This window comes from Mugil cephalus, chromosome 22, assembly GCF_022458985.1.
Source record: "Mugil cephalus isolate CIBA_MC_2020 chromosome 22, CIBA_Mcephalus_1.1, whole genome shotgun sequence".
In the NCBI taxonomy this organism is placed as follows: Eukaryota; Metazoa; Chordata; class Actinopteri; order Mugiliformes; family Mugilidae; genus Mugil; species Mugil cephalus.
This window is the reverse complement of record NC_061791.1, coordinates 4,781,154-4,803,744: the sequence shown is the minus strand read 5'-3', so window position 1 is coordinate 4,803,744 and position 22,591 is coordinate 4,781,154. Positions and strand designations below refer to the sequence as shown.

Sequence of the window (22,591 nt, the reverse complement as noted above, 5' to 3'; positions counted from 1 at the left end):
GCAACGATGAACGGAAGCTAGCGTGGCTTGCGGCTTTAACAGTAAAATATCCTTCGAAGAGAGTGTATGTATTTCCCCTACCACTTCGTTAAAACACCCCTATTATATATCCACCTGTAATTTTGCCCATTCATATGCTATCCAGAGCTAAAAGGCGGCGTTTACCGCGATGTTGACCGCTATTGAAACCATGGAAACGTAGCGCTACCGGAAGAGCGAATTCGACTTCCGCTATGAATCATGGGTAACATTCAGAATTCAGATGTTCCGTGTCGCTTTGGTTACTTTGTACCTGCCAAACGCGACCACGTGTTTTTGTTCTGGCTTAATTTATTCTGAGATGAGGGAAGTTTGAAGCCTTCTTGAGTGACGCTGTTACTGTTGCAGACGTTCACGTATGCGTCGCTGGTGAATCTAGCGTTGGTAAAGGAACAAGCTAGCAGGCTGTGTTTGGGATTTGGGGTCTGGGAGAGAACCTCCGGGCTCTTTTTGGCCTGTAATTGGAAAAATCTTTTGTTGGTATCGAGCGACTGAAATAAAATAAAGAGAGAGAGAGAGAGAGAGAGACAGAGAGCAAATCTGCTGGTGTGGCAGAGAACAAATTGTGGCTGTGGCCGCTTGGTATGGATGTAGTCGTCAGATTAACCAAGAGCTTTTTTTTTTTTTTTTTGCTGTAGGTGATTGAGATTGTTGTGTGTTGGAACAGAAACAACATCCACTTTGTTTTATATGTGCTCTCTATGACCTAAGAGACAACTGCTGATTTAAACACAACATAGCTCTCCTCCTTCAGTTCCTTCTTCTCTTTTCTTGCCTACTTTTTCCACTTTCTTTTACCCTTCCCATCATCTTCTTTCCTCTATATCTTCTTTGACCTCTCCCCATTCTTCTTCTCTCCCATCCTTACTTTCTTTCACCTTTCTCTTTCCTCATTCTTCCATATCATCCTCTTTTTTTCTCCTTCTGCTCTTCATTTATCTTTTTCTACTCCTTCCACTCTGCCTTCTGCTTTTTCTTTCACTCCTTTTCCTCCATCTTCTCTCTTCTGCTTCCCCTCTTTATCCTCCTCTTTGTTATTATTATTATAATCCTGAGTTTGTTCCTCTTTACTTTCCTTTTTCTCAGTGTGTGCCGCTATAATCTGCCCATTCTACCTCTAAAATATTCACCGATCTGGCATAACATTATGCCTTCTTAATATTGTGTAGGTTTCTCTTGTTTTGACTCTTGAATGGACATGGGCCTTCTGAGGGTGTCCTGTGGTGTCTGGTATCAGAATATTAGTTTGGGGCCTTTGGGTGCTATGAGTTGAGGGGGGGGGGACTCCTGTGGATCATCCCAAAGATACTTGATCAGTTTGGGATCTAGTGAATTTGGAGGCCAGGTCAAGACCTTGTGCTGTTCCTCGTGTTTTCTTTTTGAGTTGTTCCTAAACTGTCTTTGTGTCTGTGCCCTTGTTACCATTAGACTGATCCTTTCGCTTTAATTTATAATGCATGCAAATATATTCTAAAATTAATAGTACGGGATAAAGACTCTTCTTCTAAATGAACTCAGCTGAGGTCATGCAAATCAAAGTGCACATTAGCAGCAACATCAGTAAGAAGCTGTGGTGTGACCTGTTCTCTGTGATTTTCGCAGCTTCGTCCTCCAGGCGTTTCAGCAGCAGCAGCAGCAGCTTTGTGTTGCCTTGCATCAGTGCACGTTACATCATATAGCGAGGGCGCCGTTGCAGGGCGCCGTGTGATCGCGCCAACGCTGACCCACCTTTTTTTTCTTCTCCCCTTTGTTGTTGCTCAGGAGTTTGCCGCGCTGACCAAGGAGCTGAACGCCTGCAGGGAGCAGCTGCTGGAGAAGGAGGAAGAGATCTCCGAGCTCAAAGCGGAGAGAAACAACACCAGGGTGAGCGCCGCTTTTGTTTAATCATTAAATATCCCGCCATATCCAGTGACGCCCAAACTCGACTTTATTTTAAAAAGTTCACGCACATATGCATTCAACAACTTTATGAAAGTGTCACAACTTGCAGCAAATGTTAACGTCAAAAAACACAGCTGCACACTGCGATAGACGGCATCCTGAGGAGGCTTAAGCTATCTGGTGGCTACGGTTTTAGGGCGCGGAAGCAACCATGCGCACTGTCTGTTTCCAATGCCAGACACACCTCATTAGCCCTCCACATTTCCGCCTAAAAAAATGTTTCCACTCTCTTCACATGGATGGCCGCTCAACAGTAAAACTAAGTCCAAACGGCTGCGATGCCCTGCAGTGTCCAGTTCAAAGAGTTTAAGGGAAACTGAAAACATTCGTGCATCAGCTTCGATTTTTGGCGCGGCCCGTTTCTTTTTAAAGCACACTCTGCCGTTCGCAGATAAGACTCTGTTTTTTCCGTACGGGCGCTGATTAAGTGTGGATTTTCTCCGACGGAGGCAGAAAAATATTTACACCCACCGAGACGTTCAGACGGGAAGGCGGCGAGGTGCAAGAAACGGGGACAGACAAAAGCCACTTTTCGCTCTCGCACTTTATTAACACCTCGAATCCTCAAACGGGCAATTACCGAGCGAACTTTAATTAAGCTCAGTTTCGGCGCTGGCGGAGTTTTACAGCTTTGTAATTAAATCTCGGAAAAAGGCGTGCACGGGCGGCGACTGGACCGAGGAGCTGACAACAGATGTGTTGACTTTGCAAAGACAAGTTAACTTTATTGGACGTCTGGGATAAAGAGCCACGACTGACGACTAATGCACTCAAGTGGTCTGAAGACACGATGGGACGGGATTAAGGCCTCTTTCCGACTACAGCAGCCACTTGTTTTTCACAGTTTTTGCTGCTGATCCCAGTTCTGGACAAAGGAGCATCAAATCTACTGGGAATGGAACTGAAGAAGAAGAACGCGTTGACTCATCTGACCGAGTACATGTGTTCTTGCTCTGCCCTTTTCATTTATATTTCTACCAAGGATGCATAACTTCAGTGGATTTGGGACAGCCAGGTTTCCCAGAATGCAGTTCACGAGCTTCGTCAAGTAAACTACTGCTGTTCCAATCACAGAACGATTGTGTGTGTCCTCCCGTCTCTAATTTGTCACATCCAAACTACCAAGTATGAAGATCCATTGGCTTATTGTGGCCTTCCTGTGTGGAGTCTGCGTGTTCTTCCTGTGTCCGTCTGGGTTCCCTCTTGGTTCCCCGGCTTCTTCCCACCATCCAAAGACATGCTTGTTGGGTTAATTGGGTTAATTTCTTAACCAAGTTTACAATTTGGACCCTATTAAAGCCCATGATTCAAACTAATGCTGCTAATCTCCATGTTCAGCTGTCACTTTTTGCCACTCAGTGGCCGTAACCATGGAGACTCACGTGCATACTCTCTATATGAGAGCGCATGTAAAAAACCCAGTGAGGATTTGGTTAAAGAGGCTGATCTCAGCTCTGTCCTGACCTGAACTAAATTAAACTTCCTGTAAACACCACAATCAAGAGAGAAAACATCTGATGGTTTCTATCATCGTCGCTGCTTGACGGTTAAACCGATTAAAACTATGTCTTGTACCAAAAAAATGTTAACGCTGTCTTCCGCCACCAATCTAAACCCAGATTTATTTCATTTCATTTCCTAGTAAGAGTCTCCACAGAGCTTTGTTTAAAGTGCTCTTCTTCTTGTCCTCCAGAGAATGCAGTGGGATCTCGATTCCCCAACCAGCGGTTAACCACAGAATACATTGAGTCCAGCTGCAGCGTGTTAGGCAGCCTCAGCGGGAGACGTTTGGGCCGGCGCAGTGAAAAAACACACCGAGAGCGAGGTTTTTCTGGGAAAAGGGATGCAGGATGATCATTTCGATCGTTATCTCGAGGTTATAATATTATTTCCTCGGACGAGGGAATGAAGTGTCGAGATCTGCATCGCCGCAAAACTGCCGCGGCGCGTCCAGTCTGATCCAGCGCCGATGAGCGGCGAGAGGAAATGAAAGCAGATGATCCTACGCGCCGATCTCACAATGGAACCAGAGCGTGACACAGGAACGAATAATATATACTTTTTTATCTCTGAATTACAACTGGCACCGTCTCTCTCGGTTGTTTACTCAGTCGATGTCGTGTAGTGGCCTTCCTCTCTGTCGGCGTCGCAGCCGCGCGTCGCTTTATTTATTCAGGAGATTCTTGTTGAGGGCGTCTTTTTTACAAGGGCGTCCAGGAGGGCGGCAAAGACGGCAGGACGATTTACATGACAGCAGCTCATAATGGTCGGCCATAACATTATGACCAGTGACAGGAGAAGTTAAACGACCGTCTTGTGACAATACAATGTTCTGCTGGGAAACTGTTGGAGGTGGCATTGACACTCCGTCCCCAGTAGGATGCAAAAACAATTCACTACATCCTAAACTGATCAGGTATCTGTGGGATGATCCTCCCACGTTCTCCCAGTACGTGTTAAAACCACTAATTCCCTCGTGTCCATCCGGCCGTGATCATCCTTCCCGCTTCTCTCAGCGCTGACGCCGACATTTATTCCTGTTTTTCAGCTGCTGCTGGAACATCTGGAGTGCCTGGTGTCCAGGCACGAGCGGTCGCTTCGGATGACGGTGGTCAAGCGGCAGGCTCAGTCTCCCTCGGGGGTCTCCAGCGAGGTCGAAGTCCTCAAAGCGCTCAAGTCCTTGTTTGAACACCATAAAGCCCTAGACGAGAAGGTACGTCTGTGTCTCCTGTTAGCACACCACGATTTATCTTTATTCGGTCCAACGTATGAAACAAATTCTGTTTATCCGTAAGTATCAGGCATCATCTAGTCATACTTCTTCCCAGATATGTATTTTATATCTTATGCTTTCCAATTCCAAATAAACTTCAACTTCATGTTGTTCGAGCTAAAATATCTCCCATTGGTTCTGAGAGTATATTAGGCCCCGTCGGGCCGATGTAATATTAACATTGTATTAGAAGCCCTGTGTAAGCACATGTGTAATGTCAGCTTAAAGTTGAGATAAAGTAACAACAACACGCCACATTTTATGCTTTTAGCTTTTCAACGTCCCTCCCGCCTCCTCACAGCCTGCAGATTTACGACTTTAGCCGCCGCGTGTTATCACCTCCTCCCCTGTAATCCATTCATCCTCTCCTCTTAAAGCCATCATTTCAAAAGCATCTCCCGTGACACGCCATCCGAGGCAATAAAAGATGTCTTGCGCAGCTGGAGGGTGGCGGGGGCGGGAGGGGGAGGGGGAGGGGGGGGTGATCCCAACTTAGTTTACTTTTAATCCGGGATCAACCTCCTCTGAAATGGGCGTCCTATCGGGCCACAGCAGTCGCCGTGCGGCGCCGATGATTGTTCCGTGGTGTCAAACCTCGACGAGGACGACGAAGAGGAGGAGGGGAGGGGGGGGGGGGGTCTCCTCAGCGAGCGGCGCTTAAAAAGCAATAAAAGCCTCACGATGCTACTTTGAAGCCGCGGCAAAGCGGTGCCTCTGCTACGTTAACGCTCTCCGGGCTAAACCGCAATTTTAATCAGCAGCCGGAGGGAGAAGGAGACGGTGACTGACTGTGACGGTGACACGCGTTTGTGTTTTGTTTTCAGGTGAGGGAGAGACTACGGGTGTCGCTGGAGAGGGTGTCTGCCTTGGAGGAGGAGCTCACAGCAGCCAATCAGGAGGTAACGAAGCTCTGCACGAGATAATGAGCAGTGTAATATATTTAAACATGAGTCGCAACATGAGGCCTACACAATATTAGGTCATTATGTTATGCCGAAATCTTAAGTTTGTTCAAAAACATTGAATAAACTCAACATAAAAAGGCAGAATGCTACTGTGTATGTTACATTCACCCGACGTGACTCACAGGACGAGCATCCAGGAGCGAGAACCGCTCGCATGTAAATCCGCCGCACACTGCAGTGTGTCCAGAGATGCATCAATGAATTATGCATCAGCTCAAAGACCCAGAAACAGGTGCATCACTTCTGCAGGCTCCACTCGGCCTAATCCTTACGGGGGGGGTGGGGGGGAGGGACAGGGCTGAGCACCGCGGCACGCACGAGTGGCCGGAGCACCGCACCGACAGGAGAAGGGCCACTCCGTCTGCGGCGGGGGCCTAACTCCTCCTCAGCCTCCTCGTTCCCCGAGACCGACTGCAGCTCTTCCACTGCAGATGGTCCTGTTCCTGCTGGAAAAAAAAAAATAATAATAATAATAAACCCCCAGGCTGCTACTTCACAGCCTGTCAGACATGCCAGTCTGACACTCGGGCCTAGAATAAAAAGTCGGTGAAGAGAGGAGAAGGAGACGCAAGAAGGGAGGTTGAGGAGGAGGGGGGAAAGGTTGGGAGGTGGGTGGAAGGACGGGCGGGGGGGGAGAGAAAAGAGCAAAGGACAGAAATAGAGATGGCAGGTGGCAAGCAGAGGCAGCGTGGATGTGTGTGTGTTAATGAGGCTGTAATTAGACGTTAGATGTTAATTGTGTGAGGTCCGAATCAAGCGTTACGGTAAAGTTTTATCTGGTTCCGGTGCCAAACCGGTGCTTTTGAAACGGTGCCAGTGTTTAAAAGGTGCCTGAACCGGTGCTTAACGAATGGAAAAACATACAAACTTTGTCCAAAAGCTTTTTTTTTTAAGGCATTTTGTGTTGTGCATATTGAACAGGATACTAATTTAAATATATAAATACAACTGAGAAATAAATGAACAGGCTTTCAGGTCTGCTCAGGTGAGTATCCGGTGTTACCAGATAACATCAGCTACATTATCGGCCTGTATGTTTGGCTACGTTCGACTGTGACACTGGTTCGAGTTTAATTTATTTTTCGCAATATATTTGGACGCGACGGCCTGACAAAGTTTTTATAATTTTTCATTTTCCACAAAACACAAAAACTACGATAATTCATAAAAAATAAAGTAATAAAACGACCAAATAATTCGCGTTCAATCCGTTCTTCAATCCAAGATTTAAGATGTTTTATCCTGAAAAAGATTAAATAAAAATACAGCTTTTATCAGTTTATCCAAAGCATAAAAGGACAAAAGAAAACCGATAAGTTGCTTCGATAACAACCGTTAAAGCTGCTAACCTGTCGTCCGCTTCCTCTTCCACCTGTTGTCCAATTATAAAACATGACATTAACTCACCTTTTAAAAAAAAAAATGCTATGCGTCCCCAGATGTTTGATCTATTTCCAGGTGTTACCTCCCTTGTTGCAGGTTGGCCAGACTGTGAAGTCCAGACAAACTTTTGACAAACATTTGGCCTTATTAGGTATTATTATAGGTATTTTTAAGTTTCACTTTCACTTCTTGGAGAAAAAAAAGAGCTAATTAGTTAATTAAAACTGAAGTGGCAACGAAATGAAGCACTGAAATCTGTGTTGCTATGCAGTCTGGTTACTACCGTTAGTATCGGTACACATCCGTGTCCAACATCCCCCTGTTTTACGATCCGGCTGCCTCTCATTTTTTACTTTCACAGCCTCTGAACGTCCCCGACAGACGCGTCAGTGGAGGCACTTTAAAGAATTCCCTCTTTACGAGGTTAGAAACTCTGCGCCGTACATCCAGCGCGGCCGTCCGCTCGTAAATGGTTAACACGCCTCTTGTCAGAGCTGAGGACAGATGAGTGATCGGACCTCGAGGCGGTCGGAGGGGGAGCGCTTAAACTGGATATGTTGAATAGAAATGTCCACACTTCAGAGGCTCCAGGGAGGCGGGAGGAGCCGCCAGCCTGGAAACTGGTAATTGATTTGGGATAGAGGTCCGGTGCAAGACCCCCTCCCTCCCCACAGGGATTCAGAACAGAACGACTCGTGATGAAATGGGACGACCTTTGACCTCGACGCCGTCACGACTGTTTAAGTGGCCGCGCCCTGATCATTACCGGTGATTGCAATTTGCAGCCACGGCGCGACTGTGGAGTTTGTCGGAATCTAGTTTACAGCATTTATTTTTAGACGACAATGGACATTAATCAAAATATAATGAAGCTCAAAAGCTAATTTGCGCCCTCGCAACCAGAAATAGTTGAAGAAGATTAAACAAATGCTAATAAATAAGGAAAGTAACCCATACTTTAAGTTTTAATTTTTAAAAATGCAGCAGTTCCTCCGTACTTTAACACATGATGTTTGTCCATTAGCATCCATCCATTAGCAGCTAATATACAATATACTCACATAATCTCATAATCAAAGTTCGTACTTGGTTACATTTGATTTTCTGCCTGAAGTATTCCTCTAAATTTGTATCTGGAAATAAACAACAATCTAAAAAAACTTGTAAATATAATTCACTGAAACACTAATGGGCCCAATATTTCTGACTAAAATGCTAATTGAGGTTTTTATAGCTTTTATCTGCCAGAAAACCAACAATCACACCAGCAATGAAACAATCATTTCTTTTTACTTAATCTTTTAAAAATGCACAGTGAAAGCCAATGCACCCAAATAATTAAAGTCCTAATGTTCTTCCATTTTTAATCATAAAACTCTTCAATCATGTCTTTGCAAAAAAAATCCGCTATTTCAAAGCACGACCCCAGAAACAACATTTCATTATCGTTGTGCAGGCTGCCCTCATCTCTCACCTTCACACATATGAATCTCCTCTTCGCTTCCAATGTCAATCGTCCAATTCCTCCTTCATCACATTTTGCTCTGAGTTCTCTCAGTGGCAAATGCGGGAATTCTCTGTGCTGTGCCGTTAAAAAACGACGACAACAAAAAAAAAAAAAAAGCCCCGTGTTGTTGTGCGTCTTGTCCCTTCCATCTGATGCCTTTGATGAGAGGTAGATCAACAAGATCAAAAAGAAATAATAAGCGTCGTGTTCACTTTTCATCTGGCAAACTTCCCCCTCTCTGTTTAATTTCAGAGCCGGAGAAGCATCTGTAGCGGCCCATTCATCATTCGCTGCGCCTTCATGTCATGGGGCTGGTGTTAGTGTTTGATCTCTGAGCTGCAGGAATTACAGACAATCTCGGAATAATGGCGCGGGGACATATGGAGCCGTAATTACACCCTTGTTAAAAATAAAGAAGAGTCTCTCTGCAGGGAGCGAAGAAGAAGAAGAAGAACCTGCTTTTCGGAGGGAAAACCTGAGCGTTGGGTAAAATCGGATGTAGATGTTTGAGGCGGTTCTACGTTTAACGAGCCCTGACGGAGATTAGGATCCGATGGTGTCAGAGCTGACACTCGTGTCATTCAGTATGTTTACATGCACGTGAAAAAACAAATTATTGCCTTAATCCGACTTTAACCGGACAACTTAAGTGTAAACAGGTTACTCCGACTAAAATTCTCCATATCTGACTAAGACACCCAGAAAATTTTAAATTAAAGTAAAAAAATAAACAGTAAATCAAAACATTTACAGAATTAGCTTTATGAACAAATATACAAAAAGTAGTTGGCAAAACAGTGTTCGAGGTGATGTGGTTGTTTGACCAGTTGCATCGCGACAGTGGGTCGTGTTGCACTCAGATTCACCGTTTCAAATCAGCTTTTATCAGTTTATCCAAAGCACAAAAAGACAAAAGAAAACCGATAAGTTGCGATAACAACAGCTAAAACTGCTAACCTGTCGTCCGCTTCCTCTTCTACCTGTTGTCCAATTATAAAACATGACATTAACTCGCCTTTAAAAAAAAAATGCTATGCATCGCCAGTTGTTTGATCTAATTCCAGGTGTTACCTCCCTTGTTGCAGGTTGACCAGACTGTGAAGTCCAGACAAACTTTTGACAAACATTCGGCTTTAGGTATTTTGAAGGTTCACTTTCACTTCTTGATGGTAAAAAGGAGCTAAGGGGGCGTTAATTAAAAATGAAGTGGCACTGAAATGAAGCACTGAAATCTGTGTTGCTTTTCAGTCTGGTTACTACCATGTTGTTGTTTGACCAGTTGCATAGCGACAGTGACATGGGTCGTGTTGCATTGACTGATATTCCTCAGATTCACCTTTTCAAATCACAGGAATCGTTTCTTCTCGCCACACAGAGGAGCAGATTTTGAACCGTTCCAATAGATTTGTTCAGAAAAGAAAAGAAACAAAGATGCTCTTCTAGCTACAAAACAGTTGTGACTCATCAGAGGATGGACGTGGGCCTTCTGAGGGTGGAAACAGGATGCTGTTAGTGCGTCGTCCCACAGATACTTGATCAGTTTGGGATCGAGTGAATTTGGAGGCCAGGTCAACATCTTATGCTGTGTCATTGCTACATGGTCGGGGCTTGCCTGATCAAACTGAATCAGGTAATAACCAATAGCCTAATTGAAAGCAAAAAGAACAATGAGAGAGAAGATGTGGAGTTAAGGGTCCTGGATGGTTCGGAGATTAAAGCGTTGCCGAGTCCTCGTGGAGGAGAAGCAGCGTGATGCAGCTTTAATCACATTATCCTAACAGCATGACACATGCACTGAAGTATTTATTCTGTATTGTTTGCTGCTGCTGCTGCTGCTGCTTTTCTTGTGGAGAGATTAACAGTGGCCATTGTTATCCAACCAACAGAAATATACAGTGGGGGAAATAAGTATTTGATCCCCTGCTGAATTTGTAAGTTTGCCCACTTCCATAGAAATGATCAGACTCTGGTTTTTATGGTTGTTTACTGGTTATGGGTATAGACAGAATATCAGTCGAAAATGCATAAAAAACACACAATCTAAAAGTTATAAATTGTTATGTATTTTATTAAGGGAAATAAGTATTTGATCCCCAACAATTCACTTAGAATTCAGGCTCCTACAGATTGGCTGGTGCGCATGTGGCACACAGCTGTGCTCAGTCAACTAATTACCAATACTCCTGATCTTAACTCGTCATGTATATAAAGCACACCTGCTCTAAGAATCAGTTTCTTACATTCCAACTTCTACAGCACCATGGGCAAGACCAAAGAGCTGTCAAAAGATGTCAGGGACAAGATTGTAGACCTGCACAAGGCTGGTATAGGTTACAAAACCATCAGCAAAAGGCTTGGTGAGAAGGTGACAACTATTGGTGCCATTATTCGCAAGTGGAAGACCCATAAAAGGACCATCAACTGTCCTCGGTCTGGAGCTCCCCGCAAAATCTCGCCTCATGGAGTGAGGATGATGATGAGAAAGGTGAGGGAGCAGCCTAAAACAACACGGCAGGAGCTTGTTAATGATCTGGAAGCAGTTGGGACCTCCGTCACCAAGAAAACAGTTGGCAACACACTGCGCCGTTATGGATTGAACTCTTGCAGTGCCCGCAAGGTCCCCCTGCTCAAGAAGGCACATGTACAGGCCCGCCTTAAGTTTGCCAGTGAACATCTAAATGACTCGGGAGAAGGCTTGGGAGAAAGCGCTGTGGTCTGACGAAACCAAAGTTGAGCTATTTGGCATTAACTCGACCCGCCGTGTTTGGAGGATGAAAAAACGTGAGTATGACCCAAAGAACACCATACCCACGGTTAAGCATGGAGGTGGAAACATCATGTTTTGGGGCTGTTTTTCAGCAAAGGGTACAGGGCAACTTCACCGCATTATGGGGCCAATGAATGCAGCCATGTACTGTAACATCTTGGACAAAAACCTTCTTTCCTCAGCAAGAACACTGAAGATGCCTCGTGGGTGGGTTTTCCAACATGACAATGACCCAAAACATACTGCCAGGACAACAAAGGAGTGGCTCAAGAAGAAGCATATTAAGGTCATGGAGTGGCCTAGTCAGTCTCCAGACCTTAACCCGATCGAAAACCTGTGGAGGGAGCTGAAGCTCCGAGTTTCCAAGAGGCAGCCAAGAAACTTGAAGGATTTAGAGACTGTCTGTAAAGATGAATGGGCCAAAATCCCTCCTGCGCTGTGTGCAAACCTGGTGACCAACTACAAGAAACGTCTCATCGCTGTGCTTGCCAACAAAGGTTTCTCTACAAAGTACTGACTTGTGTTGTGCTTGGGGATCAAATACTTATTTCCCTTAATAAAATACATAACAATTTATAACTTTTAGATTGTGTGTTTTTTATGCATTTTCGACTGATATTCTGTCTATACCCATAACCAGTAAACAACCATAAAAACCAGAGTCTGATCATTTCTATGGAAGTGGGCAAACTTACAAATTCAGCAGGGGATCAAATACTTATTTCCCCCACTGTACAACTCATCTAGTCAAATAATTACCCTGCTCTACTGCTGGGTTTTTATTTTATTTTGTAGGCATTTAAACACAAAAGCAAACATTAAGTAGCAGCTTGTTTTTTAAATAAGTAAAATGTAGAAAGATCTCAGGGTCGACTTCTGGAAATATGTCACCGTTTGAGTTTAGGATGCTTGAATCCTTCTAGATCTGAGTGGAAGACCGACGCCTTCGCTGCAGTTTGCTGAAGTGCGACTTTAAGAGGATACAAGGACAAAGTCTCGCATCGTGTTCCCTGTTTGTCAGGTCATTTTAAACGTCCTTATTTTGGAAGAGAGCTGTCGAGGGGTTCAAATTGTTTACGTGCAGCAGGAGCCTCTTCTCTGGCGTGAGCTAATCACACGGTGTCTGCTGAGGAGGAACCTCGTTATTACTGTCGCCCCTTTTGACGGGATTACGACGTCAGAGCGGCTGCTGGAGGTGGTGAAATGAGGGGAACGGGGTCCGTACGTGATAATTACAGTGATCAGTGCTCACGGGCTTCCAGCTTCACGTCGGTTGAAGCTACATTCCAAAAATTACTGCGCGAGGGGACATGCTGTAATTTACTAATATTGCATAAGAAGGAAAAATGACAAGTTAACTGAGACCTGCAATTTTTTATGTATTTATTTTAACTGTTACACCTGTTTTTTCTTTCTACCTGTGGGTTTTTTTTTTTCTTTGTGGATCAGTTAAGTCCATCTAAGTCTGTACTTACAGGGATTTCTCAGTAGATTTGTCTGAATTGTGAAGCCACGTTGAAAGAAATACATTGTGCTTTGTGTTTTTTTTTTTTTTTTGCAGATTGTGGCCTTACGGGAGCAGAATGCTCACATCCAGAGAAAAGTGGCGTCCGGAGACGGAGGAGAGGACCTGCTGGAGGGCACTGAAGCTCAGCAGAAGGTCCATGGCAAGGCAAGGAGATTTCCTGATTTTTAAAATCACCTGTTTCGTGTTAAATTACATGCATTTCGTAATGCTTCAGTTATACTTCAAGTACTTGAATGTTTTTGTCACAATTATGGTCAATGGTACCGGGCACAAATCTTGCAAAATTGATTTTATTTTTTATCCAAAATGATCTGAGCCTTAGGGTTAGGGTTAGCTTCTATTAGAGTGATGTGTAGTTCCTGATTTCTCAAATGTTCCATTAAGTTACTATTATTATTTTTTACTATTTTTAAGTCCTTTGTTTGGTTTGTCCTTTGTCACAGTGAATGACGTCTTCCCCAAAACTCAGAAATTCTGTGTTCCAGCTCGGAAGTGTCAGACTTCTGATATCATAGCGTTCATGTTACAACAAGCAGTAATTATATAAGAGTTTGACAACTCAAAGCTAATTTTTTTTCCCAAGTTGTCTTGAATGCAGCATCACCTGCAGCTGGATCTCAACCAAACTTTCCAAGAGCTTCTGATTGGCTTGTATTGGAGAGAGTTTTAGCACATCTCCTATCATCTCTAGCGTTCCTCTTGGTGGGGCACAGACCCTATGTTGGGAACCACTGCATTAAGTGATGTTTCTCTCTAAATATGAAAACTATTTATAGAAAATGCAGAAACTATAAGTGAAGTTGTTAGTTTCATGCTGACAACAAATCGGCTAATGGTGCTAGCCTAAATCAATAGTTGTTGTTTTTTTTGTTTTTTTTAAATACTGGCGCACAAAACACTATTTATGCATGTAATTATAAAAATAAATTCTGCATTTTGCTTTACTTAAATTAAAGATGGACAGATGCTCTGTGACATCACACATTCATATCCTTGGCGGTATTGGCGACCAATCATGAAAGCAGAAAGGACGATCTGTAATTAAACTCGCATATTTAAGTAGATAACTCCTCATGTGCATATTAACATGAATGGTGCAGATAAGGAGAAGGTTATAATCCACAGCGTTCAAGTTTCCCTTTGGTGTTTTCTTATTGTAACACTTGAAAATATTGCAAATCTCAGATCACACATTCGGCCCTGCAGGCGCTGTGATCCCTGCAAGAGGACACGTGGATGTGCAAAGCTGAACCCAAACATCCTCCGATTATTCTTATTTAAAGTCGTCCACATTTACTAGATTACTCTGATGCTGTTTCATGTGAGGAGCCCAGAACAGCCCACCTCAAAGTCCGGCGCAGACGCTGGAGAGCGTTTGCATGCGAACAGCGGCGGAGGAGACCTGGGCAGATCAATCAGTGGAGATGCTATTACTCGGCCGCTCTGCTGGGGGACGCAGATTCGGATGTCGGGAAGAAAGAGAGATGAAGACTGTGTTTGCTCGGTGTAATGAGGAAACGGCTATCGTCTGCTCTGTTTAGCGGAGATAAAAGAAGTGAATATAAATGTGTGCTGTTTTACAAATGTTTATTCTTCTAAAAGTTTTTTTCTTTTTTTTCGCGTCCGACCTTGCAGAGATGGTTATTTATTAAGGGTCAAAGTCTGACAGATGTACAGGACGCACTTCTCGTCTTTAGAAAACCGATGCGTGTTTTTAATGTTGGAAGAAGTCAGGGAGAGAAGGTGTCGGTGAGGAAGGAGTCTTCAGCGCCGTCTCTTTATTCTCACACTAGCCTTGAAAGTGTTTAGCTGTTGTCGTGCACACGCGTGACACATAAATTGAATTTTGCATGCACGGAAACTGCATAGCAACAGGTTTTCCTTTTTTGGAGAAATAAATGTCTGCTCCGAATAACCCGTGAAACATCACAGTGAACTGTGTTTACGATCACTTTGGCAGAAAAGGCGTCGCTGACTCGAACACGTTGTGGTAAAATGTTTCTGTCGAGAACCGCGCACAAAATCTATAAAAGTAATTTGGATGACCCACTTCCACACGTCCGCTAACTCTTTCTTTCTTTAAATTATTGTCCACTTAAACTTTCACAGCCCAAGACAATAACACCTGAAATACTTTAAACGCTTCTTCTTTATGAGAGCGTCTGGCCCTGGTATTAAAATCAGAGGTGTGATTTAGCGAGGCCTGTTCGCTGCCCAGGTGAGACATTGATCACACAGAAGGCAAAGAGAAGCCCAATTAAGTTTGTCCTCACAGACGGACGGCCGAGGATGGGCAGCTGTGCCCGATGAGAGACGAGAACGAGCGCTGTTCTTCAATCTTCACTTCCACCCGGCGTTAACTAGATTTAAGCGTGAATATCTTCTATTAAAGGCTGCTTTCAAGGCTAGTGCGCGTCGTTTACGGATAACAAAGCTGTTTTCTGATGCGTTTCCCGGCTGAAAGTTGAATCTCTCCGGGTAACCTCATCATTCATCTACCTCACGCCGGGGACAGCGGGGAGCTGCACGGAGCGAAAGCCGCGCCAAAAACCTAATCAGATTACAGGCAGAGTGTCGGAGCAATTTCTCCGACGGAGTCTGGAGTGATCTCTCAGTCACAGAGTCTTTGTCGCCGTCCGAAAAATCTAAAATAAAAATGAAAAAAACAAAAAAACAAATCCCCGGGAAGAGCTGAAGCCTCGAGACGCTCCTGAACTTGAATTTATTAGAGTGCTAATGTAGCGCAGCTCTCAAAAAGGAGACATGGCATGTGAAGTGGGAGCGAGACTGACTCCTCGAGGCTCGCTTTAATACGCCGCAGGAAGCCGGGGCGTGACAGGAAATCAGGAAATTGCTTTCCATCTGGTTCATTTTCAATCTCGATAATGTGCCGATTTGCCTGCTTTCTGAACCCAAACTTCTGTTTCATCATTCGGGCACTTGAGTTTTCATTATTGTCATTATTTAAGTCACTTCTTTTCAGTTAACTTGAATGAAAGGTGGTATAGGCATTGATTTATAGCCTCGCAGGATATTAAACATAATATTGAAACAGTTCAGGATGTAAAGATCAAACTGAATGTGTTTACTCCACATAAACTGCCTCTATTCGTCCTTTAGTTTCCTAACGATACAGTCAGGTCTAAGTTTTGTCCTTTTCAAGCCCATATATAGTCATATATAGTGTCAGTAACGATGCAAATTGTCTCAAGACTCTTGCAATACAGTAGCAAAACAGAATTGCACGAGTTCTTTTGGGTATTTGCATCGAAATTGGATGAAAGGTTTAGGAATTACAGTCATTTTTCTTCACAGCACCCAATTGCTAGGGTCTCTAAACTTTTAATGCTAAGCTAAAGTTTGTTATTACTGAAAATAATAAACAATATCAATAATAACGATAAAAAGAAAGTTTTGGCGACATGTTTTTTTTTTTCTTAAACGACTGCACACGGCCCTAAACCCTTCTTATCCCATTTCATTGACCTTTCCTCTCTCTCGCCCCCTCCAGCGTCTGTCCAACGGCTCCCTGGAGTCGGCCCACGAGGCGAGCCAGGTGGTGGAGCTGCAGGACCTGCTGGAGAAGCAGAACTACGAGCTGGCCCAGATGAAGGAGCGCATGTCCTCGCTGTCCTCCCGCGTCTCCGAGGTGGAGCAGGAGCTGGAGACCGCCCGCAAGGACCTCATCAAGTCCGAGGAGATGAACAACAAGTACCAGAGGGACATCAAAGAGGTTACAGCACATGTACAGAGACGCATGACACGTACACGTATCAGTTGTAAGACAGACATGAAAGAAGCTAGAGGTTCTGTTTTGCATGCACTCTCATTCTCCCTCTTCATAAAAAAAATACATGCAGTTAAAAAAAATAACAATCTAAAAACTTTAACTACGCTTTAATCTGTTTTTACATATTTACCTTGTGAATTAAGTAAATGTTATAAAAAAATAATTACGCTGAGTACCATGAAATATGAAGTTGAGTAGATATAATTGAAATGTTAGATGTTGAGGTAGATGCTGATAGTGACCCTAAACTCAAACTAGAGATTGACCGATATATTCGCTGGCCAATATATCGGGCCGATATTTGCATTTTTTGCTGGTATCAGTATCGGCCGATACGCGGTTGCATTTGTTATCATTGTGTCATTTTTGTTATGTAAATGGAGGGAGAAAAAGCAGTATTGACTCCAAATATCGGCATAGAAAAATTGGCAACACTTATTGGTTAAAAAAAAAAAAAAAAAAATCGGCATTGGTATCGGCCCTAAAAATCCATATCAGTCGATCTCTAGTTCAAACTACTAAAAAAATGAAAAATGAATAGATATAATTGAAATGTTAGGTAGATGCCACTGAAAATTTGATTATTATTTAACAAAATAAATCTACTTAGAAAGTAATTCTACTGGACTATCAAATATCAGAATAAATGTATTCACTCTTTAATCTAGGAGTACTTCAAGTATATATATAAAACAAAGCTTTTATTTTGGTATGTACAACTCAAGTAAGCACTTTTAACCTCCTGGGACCCAAGTTTTTATTTGGTATGCGCTTTTAATTTCCCAACAGGAAGTAGTACTCTTTGAGAAAAGAAAAAAAACAATGTCCTCATATGTGGACACAGAGATTATTTCATCATTTATATTATAATAAAGTCATCAAAGTGTGACGAAATATAAAACTGTTTATTTTAATACCTGAACATGGCTGAGCAAAACCAGAATTGCAAACAATAAAGTCCCAATGTCCTCAAACGAGTACTTGCTAATTAGCGAGTTTGTAGCTTGTTGCTATTGATAAAATTTGTTAAATTTGCAAGTCATCTCAAACTAGAAACGTTAATAAGCACAAATACATAAGTTTTAACCGAAGAATTTGATGGAGTTTTGTTGTTTGTCCACTTTTGTCACCCTTTGCTACCACTAGATGACAGACTAACATGTCCACTAATGAGGACAACGGGTTTAAATGAAGTAGAATAAGCTGCAATAAAATCTCAAACTTAACGTCCCCATATGAGGACGCAGGGTCTCAGGAGGTTAAGGTGATACACCTTTTTATTATTGTGATATTTACTAAGGCCCAAAATATTTTTTTATAGTGTACAATCAAGGTCAAACAACATCATACAAGCAAGGAAACACAGGAAGAAGCAGCTGTTTCTTCTTATTATTTTGAACTGCTTCAACACGGACACATGAAGCACAAAATCCGCCTGTTGTTAGCAGAAGCCGCTCTCCTGGAGAAATTAGAATAGTCCCATTGAGCAAGTGTCTGCGTGAGGTGAATACCAGCGAAGCCAAGTGGATATGAATGCAAGCCGACGCCCCTGCGGCCCCCCCTCGGCTGAAATTACTAGTGATTGCTAACAATGTAGGCAGAGCCGGTTATTGTGGCCTTATCGGTGGAGGCTGCGTGTTATTGCTCTGCCTCCTCTGAGGGCGGCAGTTTATTCAGCTTTCTCAGAATAACCGTTTAGACTGAACGATGGCTCGCACTGGTTTGTGTCTGTAGCAATTCTCCGTGCAGGAAATGAACTGTGTGACGATGGCGGAGGAGATGCAGGGACTTTATGTCTAAATTGCACGTCTTAAGCTTGTTCTACAGCATTTGTCTTCAACAAGGGGTTCACGCGGAGGTACTGCAGGGGGGTCGCAAAATCTTATTGTACAATATTTACATTAGTTAAGGGATAGCTTAATATTATAATATAATAAGACCCCTATTCTGCAGTATCATGCATGTATGCATTTAATAACTAGTCGACATCTAGAAGAAATTAAACCTGTTTAAACATCCGTGATCAGTTCTGTATCAATAACTAACCCTGTTTTTATATTTCAGAGAACACTGTTATGAGAATATCCTGTGCACTTGTAATAGAAACGTCTGCATTAATTAAGTTTGTGTTACTCATGGTCAGTAATAAAATTATGCTCCAATAATTTGAGCCTGAAAGGTAATAAATGATACAAGTTAATGTGCGCAAAATAAACTGGATTTTAATGTGATGTAAGACTGAACTTTCCACTGTTACAGAAGAGCAGCGGAGAAAGTCTCCCAAATATCTTAGGAGCATTTTTATATACCATTTTTTTTTTTTTTTCTCTTTTCTTTTTGTCTGCACACAGGCCATGTGTCAGAAGGAGGACATGGAGGAGCGAATCGTCACGCTGGAGAAACGCTACCTGAGCGCCCAGCGGGAGTCCACGTCCGTGCACGACATCAACGACAAGCTGGAGAACGAGCTGGCCAACAAGGAGGCCTTCCTCAGACAGGTCTGTGAAGCCTCATGAGTTTTTTAACGCCTTCGCGCCAGGGAGGCATTAAAGTTTGGGGCTGTCAGTGCATACATGGTGCACGTTCAGTCTCCAAGAATGAGGCAAATGAATCAAATTTATTCAAATCAGTGTAAACTAATTAGAATTTGGTGAATAAAGGTCAAAGGTCAAACATGTTTTTGTCCATAATTAACTTGTGAATGCAAAATCTGAGGAGCACCAGAACATAACTTCATCATATTAACTCAATGAATTAATTATCTGGTTAAAACGTTACTTTAGCCTCTGATTGTCACAAGACAGATTTTTGGTTCTGCAAACAGTGAGTTCCTTGTGCACTGTTTTGTTTTTATGCATGTTCTGCAGAGAGTTAATATATGCATGTGCAGTACTGGTTGATGTTTTGCATTAAATGCAGCTAATAGAGGTGATTCATTCTGACTTGAAGGGGCAGAACATGACTGTGATGATGATTTGGTGCTTGTGGGAGACACTAGTGGCGACTCCAGTTGCTCCCATTGGGTGGCACTGGTGTCTGAATGTGTGTGTGTGAGCGAATGGACGGACAATTTATTTATCCCGTGGGGATCGGTGTCCGGTAGCTGCGTCACAACAGCAGCATAGTGACCTTTCTGTGTTGTTATCTTTGCCACTGTGACTTTATTAATGCTTCAAAACTATATTTATAAGCATTAATAAAGTTCTCTGACTGATTGATTGGGGAGGGGGAGGCATTTAGTACAATTGCAAGTCAGTATTTCAGTTCCATCTCCTGAAAGAACCTTCCACCGTGGGTCCAGATGGCAGCTGAAATGGACCATTCATTCGTGGTTGTGTCATTTTTCCAGCAGAATAAGACAGAACTGTAGATGCAGCTGGCTGCGTGAGCTAGTTCCTGTCGGTTAAACCGAGTCCTTTGAGATGCCCAAATGAGAAAACCACTCGACATTGCGTCAGCTGATGTCAGACTAAATTAGAACTAGTGGATGGGGAAGGGTGGTGGAGGGTGGGGGGGTTTGATGGGTTTCCTTAAATGTTTACTTTGAGCGGACGCACATGGATCAGAGTCGTCCTCGTAATTGACGGAAGCCTGTGTGATATGATCAAAACGACGGAACCGATTCATTCTCCGTTTGATGATTCTTTTGTGAGCCAATTAGATCCATACGAGACTCGAGTACGGGATTAATCTCCAGCTGAGCCCCGGAAAGATGGGAAGAATACGATGGTAATAACATGAAAACCAAACTCTGATCTGGAAACGCATTCAGACAGAAGAAGCTGCGAACCCCCGAGAATCTGGCCGCTGAAGTTTTGAAGACGTTCAGGACGTGCAAGAATAAGGAATGAGAAGGAAACGACGAGCAAAACGGAAAGAAATCAGGGGTTTCTGGGGAGGGTCTTGCAAACAAAAGCAAAGCGTCGTGCCGCCCCGAGTGTCGCCTCCAACACCAGTGGGACGACGACGGGTTCAGACTGAAAATATCACTGACACACGACGCAGGCCTGGCCCACTCCAGTCTAATTACTGCACGCTGAGCCGCCAAAGCCTGATGCTTTGGGGAGTAGAGCATCTGTCGCTAATGGCCTTAACTGCCAAGAGAGCCCCCCCCCCACTCCCCTCCCTCCCCTCCGATCAGAGCTCCACCTCGCGGAAAAGGAAAATGCACGTGAAATCTTTCCGTCTTTATGATGCAAGCGCTGTTATCTGCGCGCCTAATCAGGGCAATTACCGGCGTCTGCCAAGTAAAAGTTGCCACTGTCATCCTTGGCGAGCGCAGAGCTGCTGCTATTCTCATTCTGTTGTGGTGCTATTTTGAATCGGAGCTGAATCACTGCCAGAGCCCTCAGTGGACCGTCCTCCCACGGATTAGCTGTGTGTGTCTATTTTCTGTCGGAGGGTGACGCTTTGTTGACATTCAAAGGGAAAAGAAAGAAGAGATTTTTGTCAGGACAAAAAAAAAAAAGAAAAAGGGGGGGTGGTGGGGGTGATTATGTGGAAGCATTTGACTGGTGTTCACTTCCTATTTATATTTTTGCATCATTTCACGTGCATCGTCCTCGTTTTAATGTGCGCTTGCTACTATTTCCTGTCATTCCAACATTCACAACACTTCCTCCAGTTTTGGCTGTTTTCATAAATTCAAGATGATGTACATTCCTGCAGTCTGTACAATATATATATTTAAATTAAAGATTAAAAAATGATAGAAACTATTAATTTAATATAATTTTTCCTCCAAATATTTAACATTAACAGCCTTGCATGGAGTTTGGTGGACAGTGTAATTCAGATTTATTGTAACAAACGACTTCATTACTGTACTTAAGTCTACTGGAGTTTTATTTTTTTCCTACTTCCACTTTTACTTCACTACATATTTTTGATGAGTTTAATACTTTTACTCGGATATGTTTTTTTTTATGTGCCGCATCGTTACTCGCTAGCAAGTCTATATGAGCAAGACACTCATATATACAAAAGTGTATATCAAAGTTAAGATTACTATTGGCGAATATAAGTACGGTAATATTATTATAATCAAGTATTATTATTTTTGTTTACTTCTTCTGCTTCCTGCTTCAATTCACAACAATGAAACTGACTGAAACTTTAGCCGAACTTTCGACAAAGACGATTCATACAAGTGCTTGTAACCTTTCCTTGATGTATTCCATCTTTATTGTTCCAAAACAGTCAATTCGAACACTGCGGAAATGGAGTAGCAGGCGAAAATACTAAAGTAGAAACACAGTAGATACACACGCTCTACATAGGGTCAGAAGGTGTCAAATTGACGCAGAGGTATAAACTGCACATACAAGTCATAGTTTTATCTACTGGCAGATGTATTTATGTTTCTTCATTGCCTTAAAAAATACAATAACTTGTCTATGCCTTTCTTAAATTGTCAAAAAAGACAAGCGATGGCAGTAATCCTTCTGCTTTCCTGTTAAGCTTTTATTTTGAAATATCTGCAAGACGTCTTGATTTTTAATTGACTACCGATTGCGCCTATGAACTGACGTTGCTGCCATTGCTGTGTGTGTTTTGTGCAGATGGAGGAGAAGAACAGGCAGCTACAGGAGAGGTTGGAACTTGCAGAGCAGAAGCTCCAACAGACCATGAGGAAGGCTGAGACGCTGCCCGAGGTGGAGGCCGAACTGGCCCAGAGGATAGCGGCCCTCACCAAGGTAGGACGACGCACGCCCCACGCATTCCCGCAGATGCCCTCAACTCTGGATTTCTCTGTACCTTTTGTGTCAAGTGTGCACGTGGTTTCATGTCATGACGTTTCAACGTGTCCCTCTCCTCTTCCTCGGCCCACGTAGTCTGACTCCAGCTCCTCTTCCTCCCCCGATGATTATCACTTTGTTATGGAAGCTAAACTCCAAG

The 22,591-nt window shown here is 43.2% G+C and overlaps 1 protein-coding gene across 12 annotated transcripts in view; it reads left to right on the top strand.

Annotated features, from left to right (window-relative positions):
• Window positions 1–22,591, top strand: part of ppfia2 (PTPRF interacting protein alpha 2) — a 161,414-nt gene that overhangs the window by 111,987 nt on the left and 26,836 nt on the right. For 7 of the 12 annotated variants that reach the window (XM_047575238.1, XM_047575232.1, XM_047575239.1 and 4 more), the window contains 7 exons: window positions 1,801–1,902; window positions 4,529–4,693; window positions 5,578–5,652; window positions 12,937–13,047; window positions 16,415–16,648; window positions 19,045–19,191; window positions 22,255–22,389. In XM_047575238.1, the coding sequence (XP_047431194.1) occupies window positions 1,801–1,902; window positions 4,529–4,693; window positions 5,578–5,652; window positions 12,937–13,047; window positions 16,415–16,648; window positions 19,045–19,191; window positions 22,255–22,389 (969 nt within the window). The remainder of the gene's footprint in view (window positions 1–1,800; window positions 1,903–4,528; window positions 4,694–5,577; window positions 5,653–12,936; window positions 13,048–16,414; window positions 16,649–19,044; window positions 19,192–22,254; window positions 22,390–22,591) is intronic. The other 5 variants (XM_047575236.1, XM_047575235.1, XM_047575242.1 and 2 more) reach the window with 1 other exon arrangement.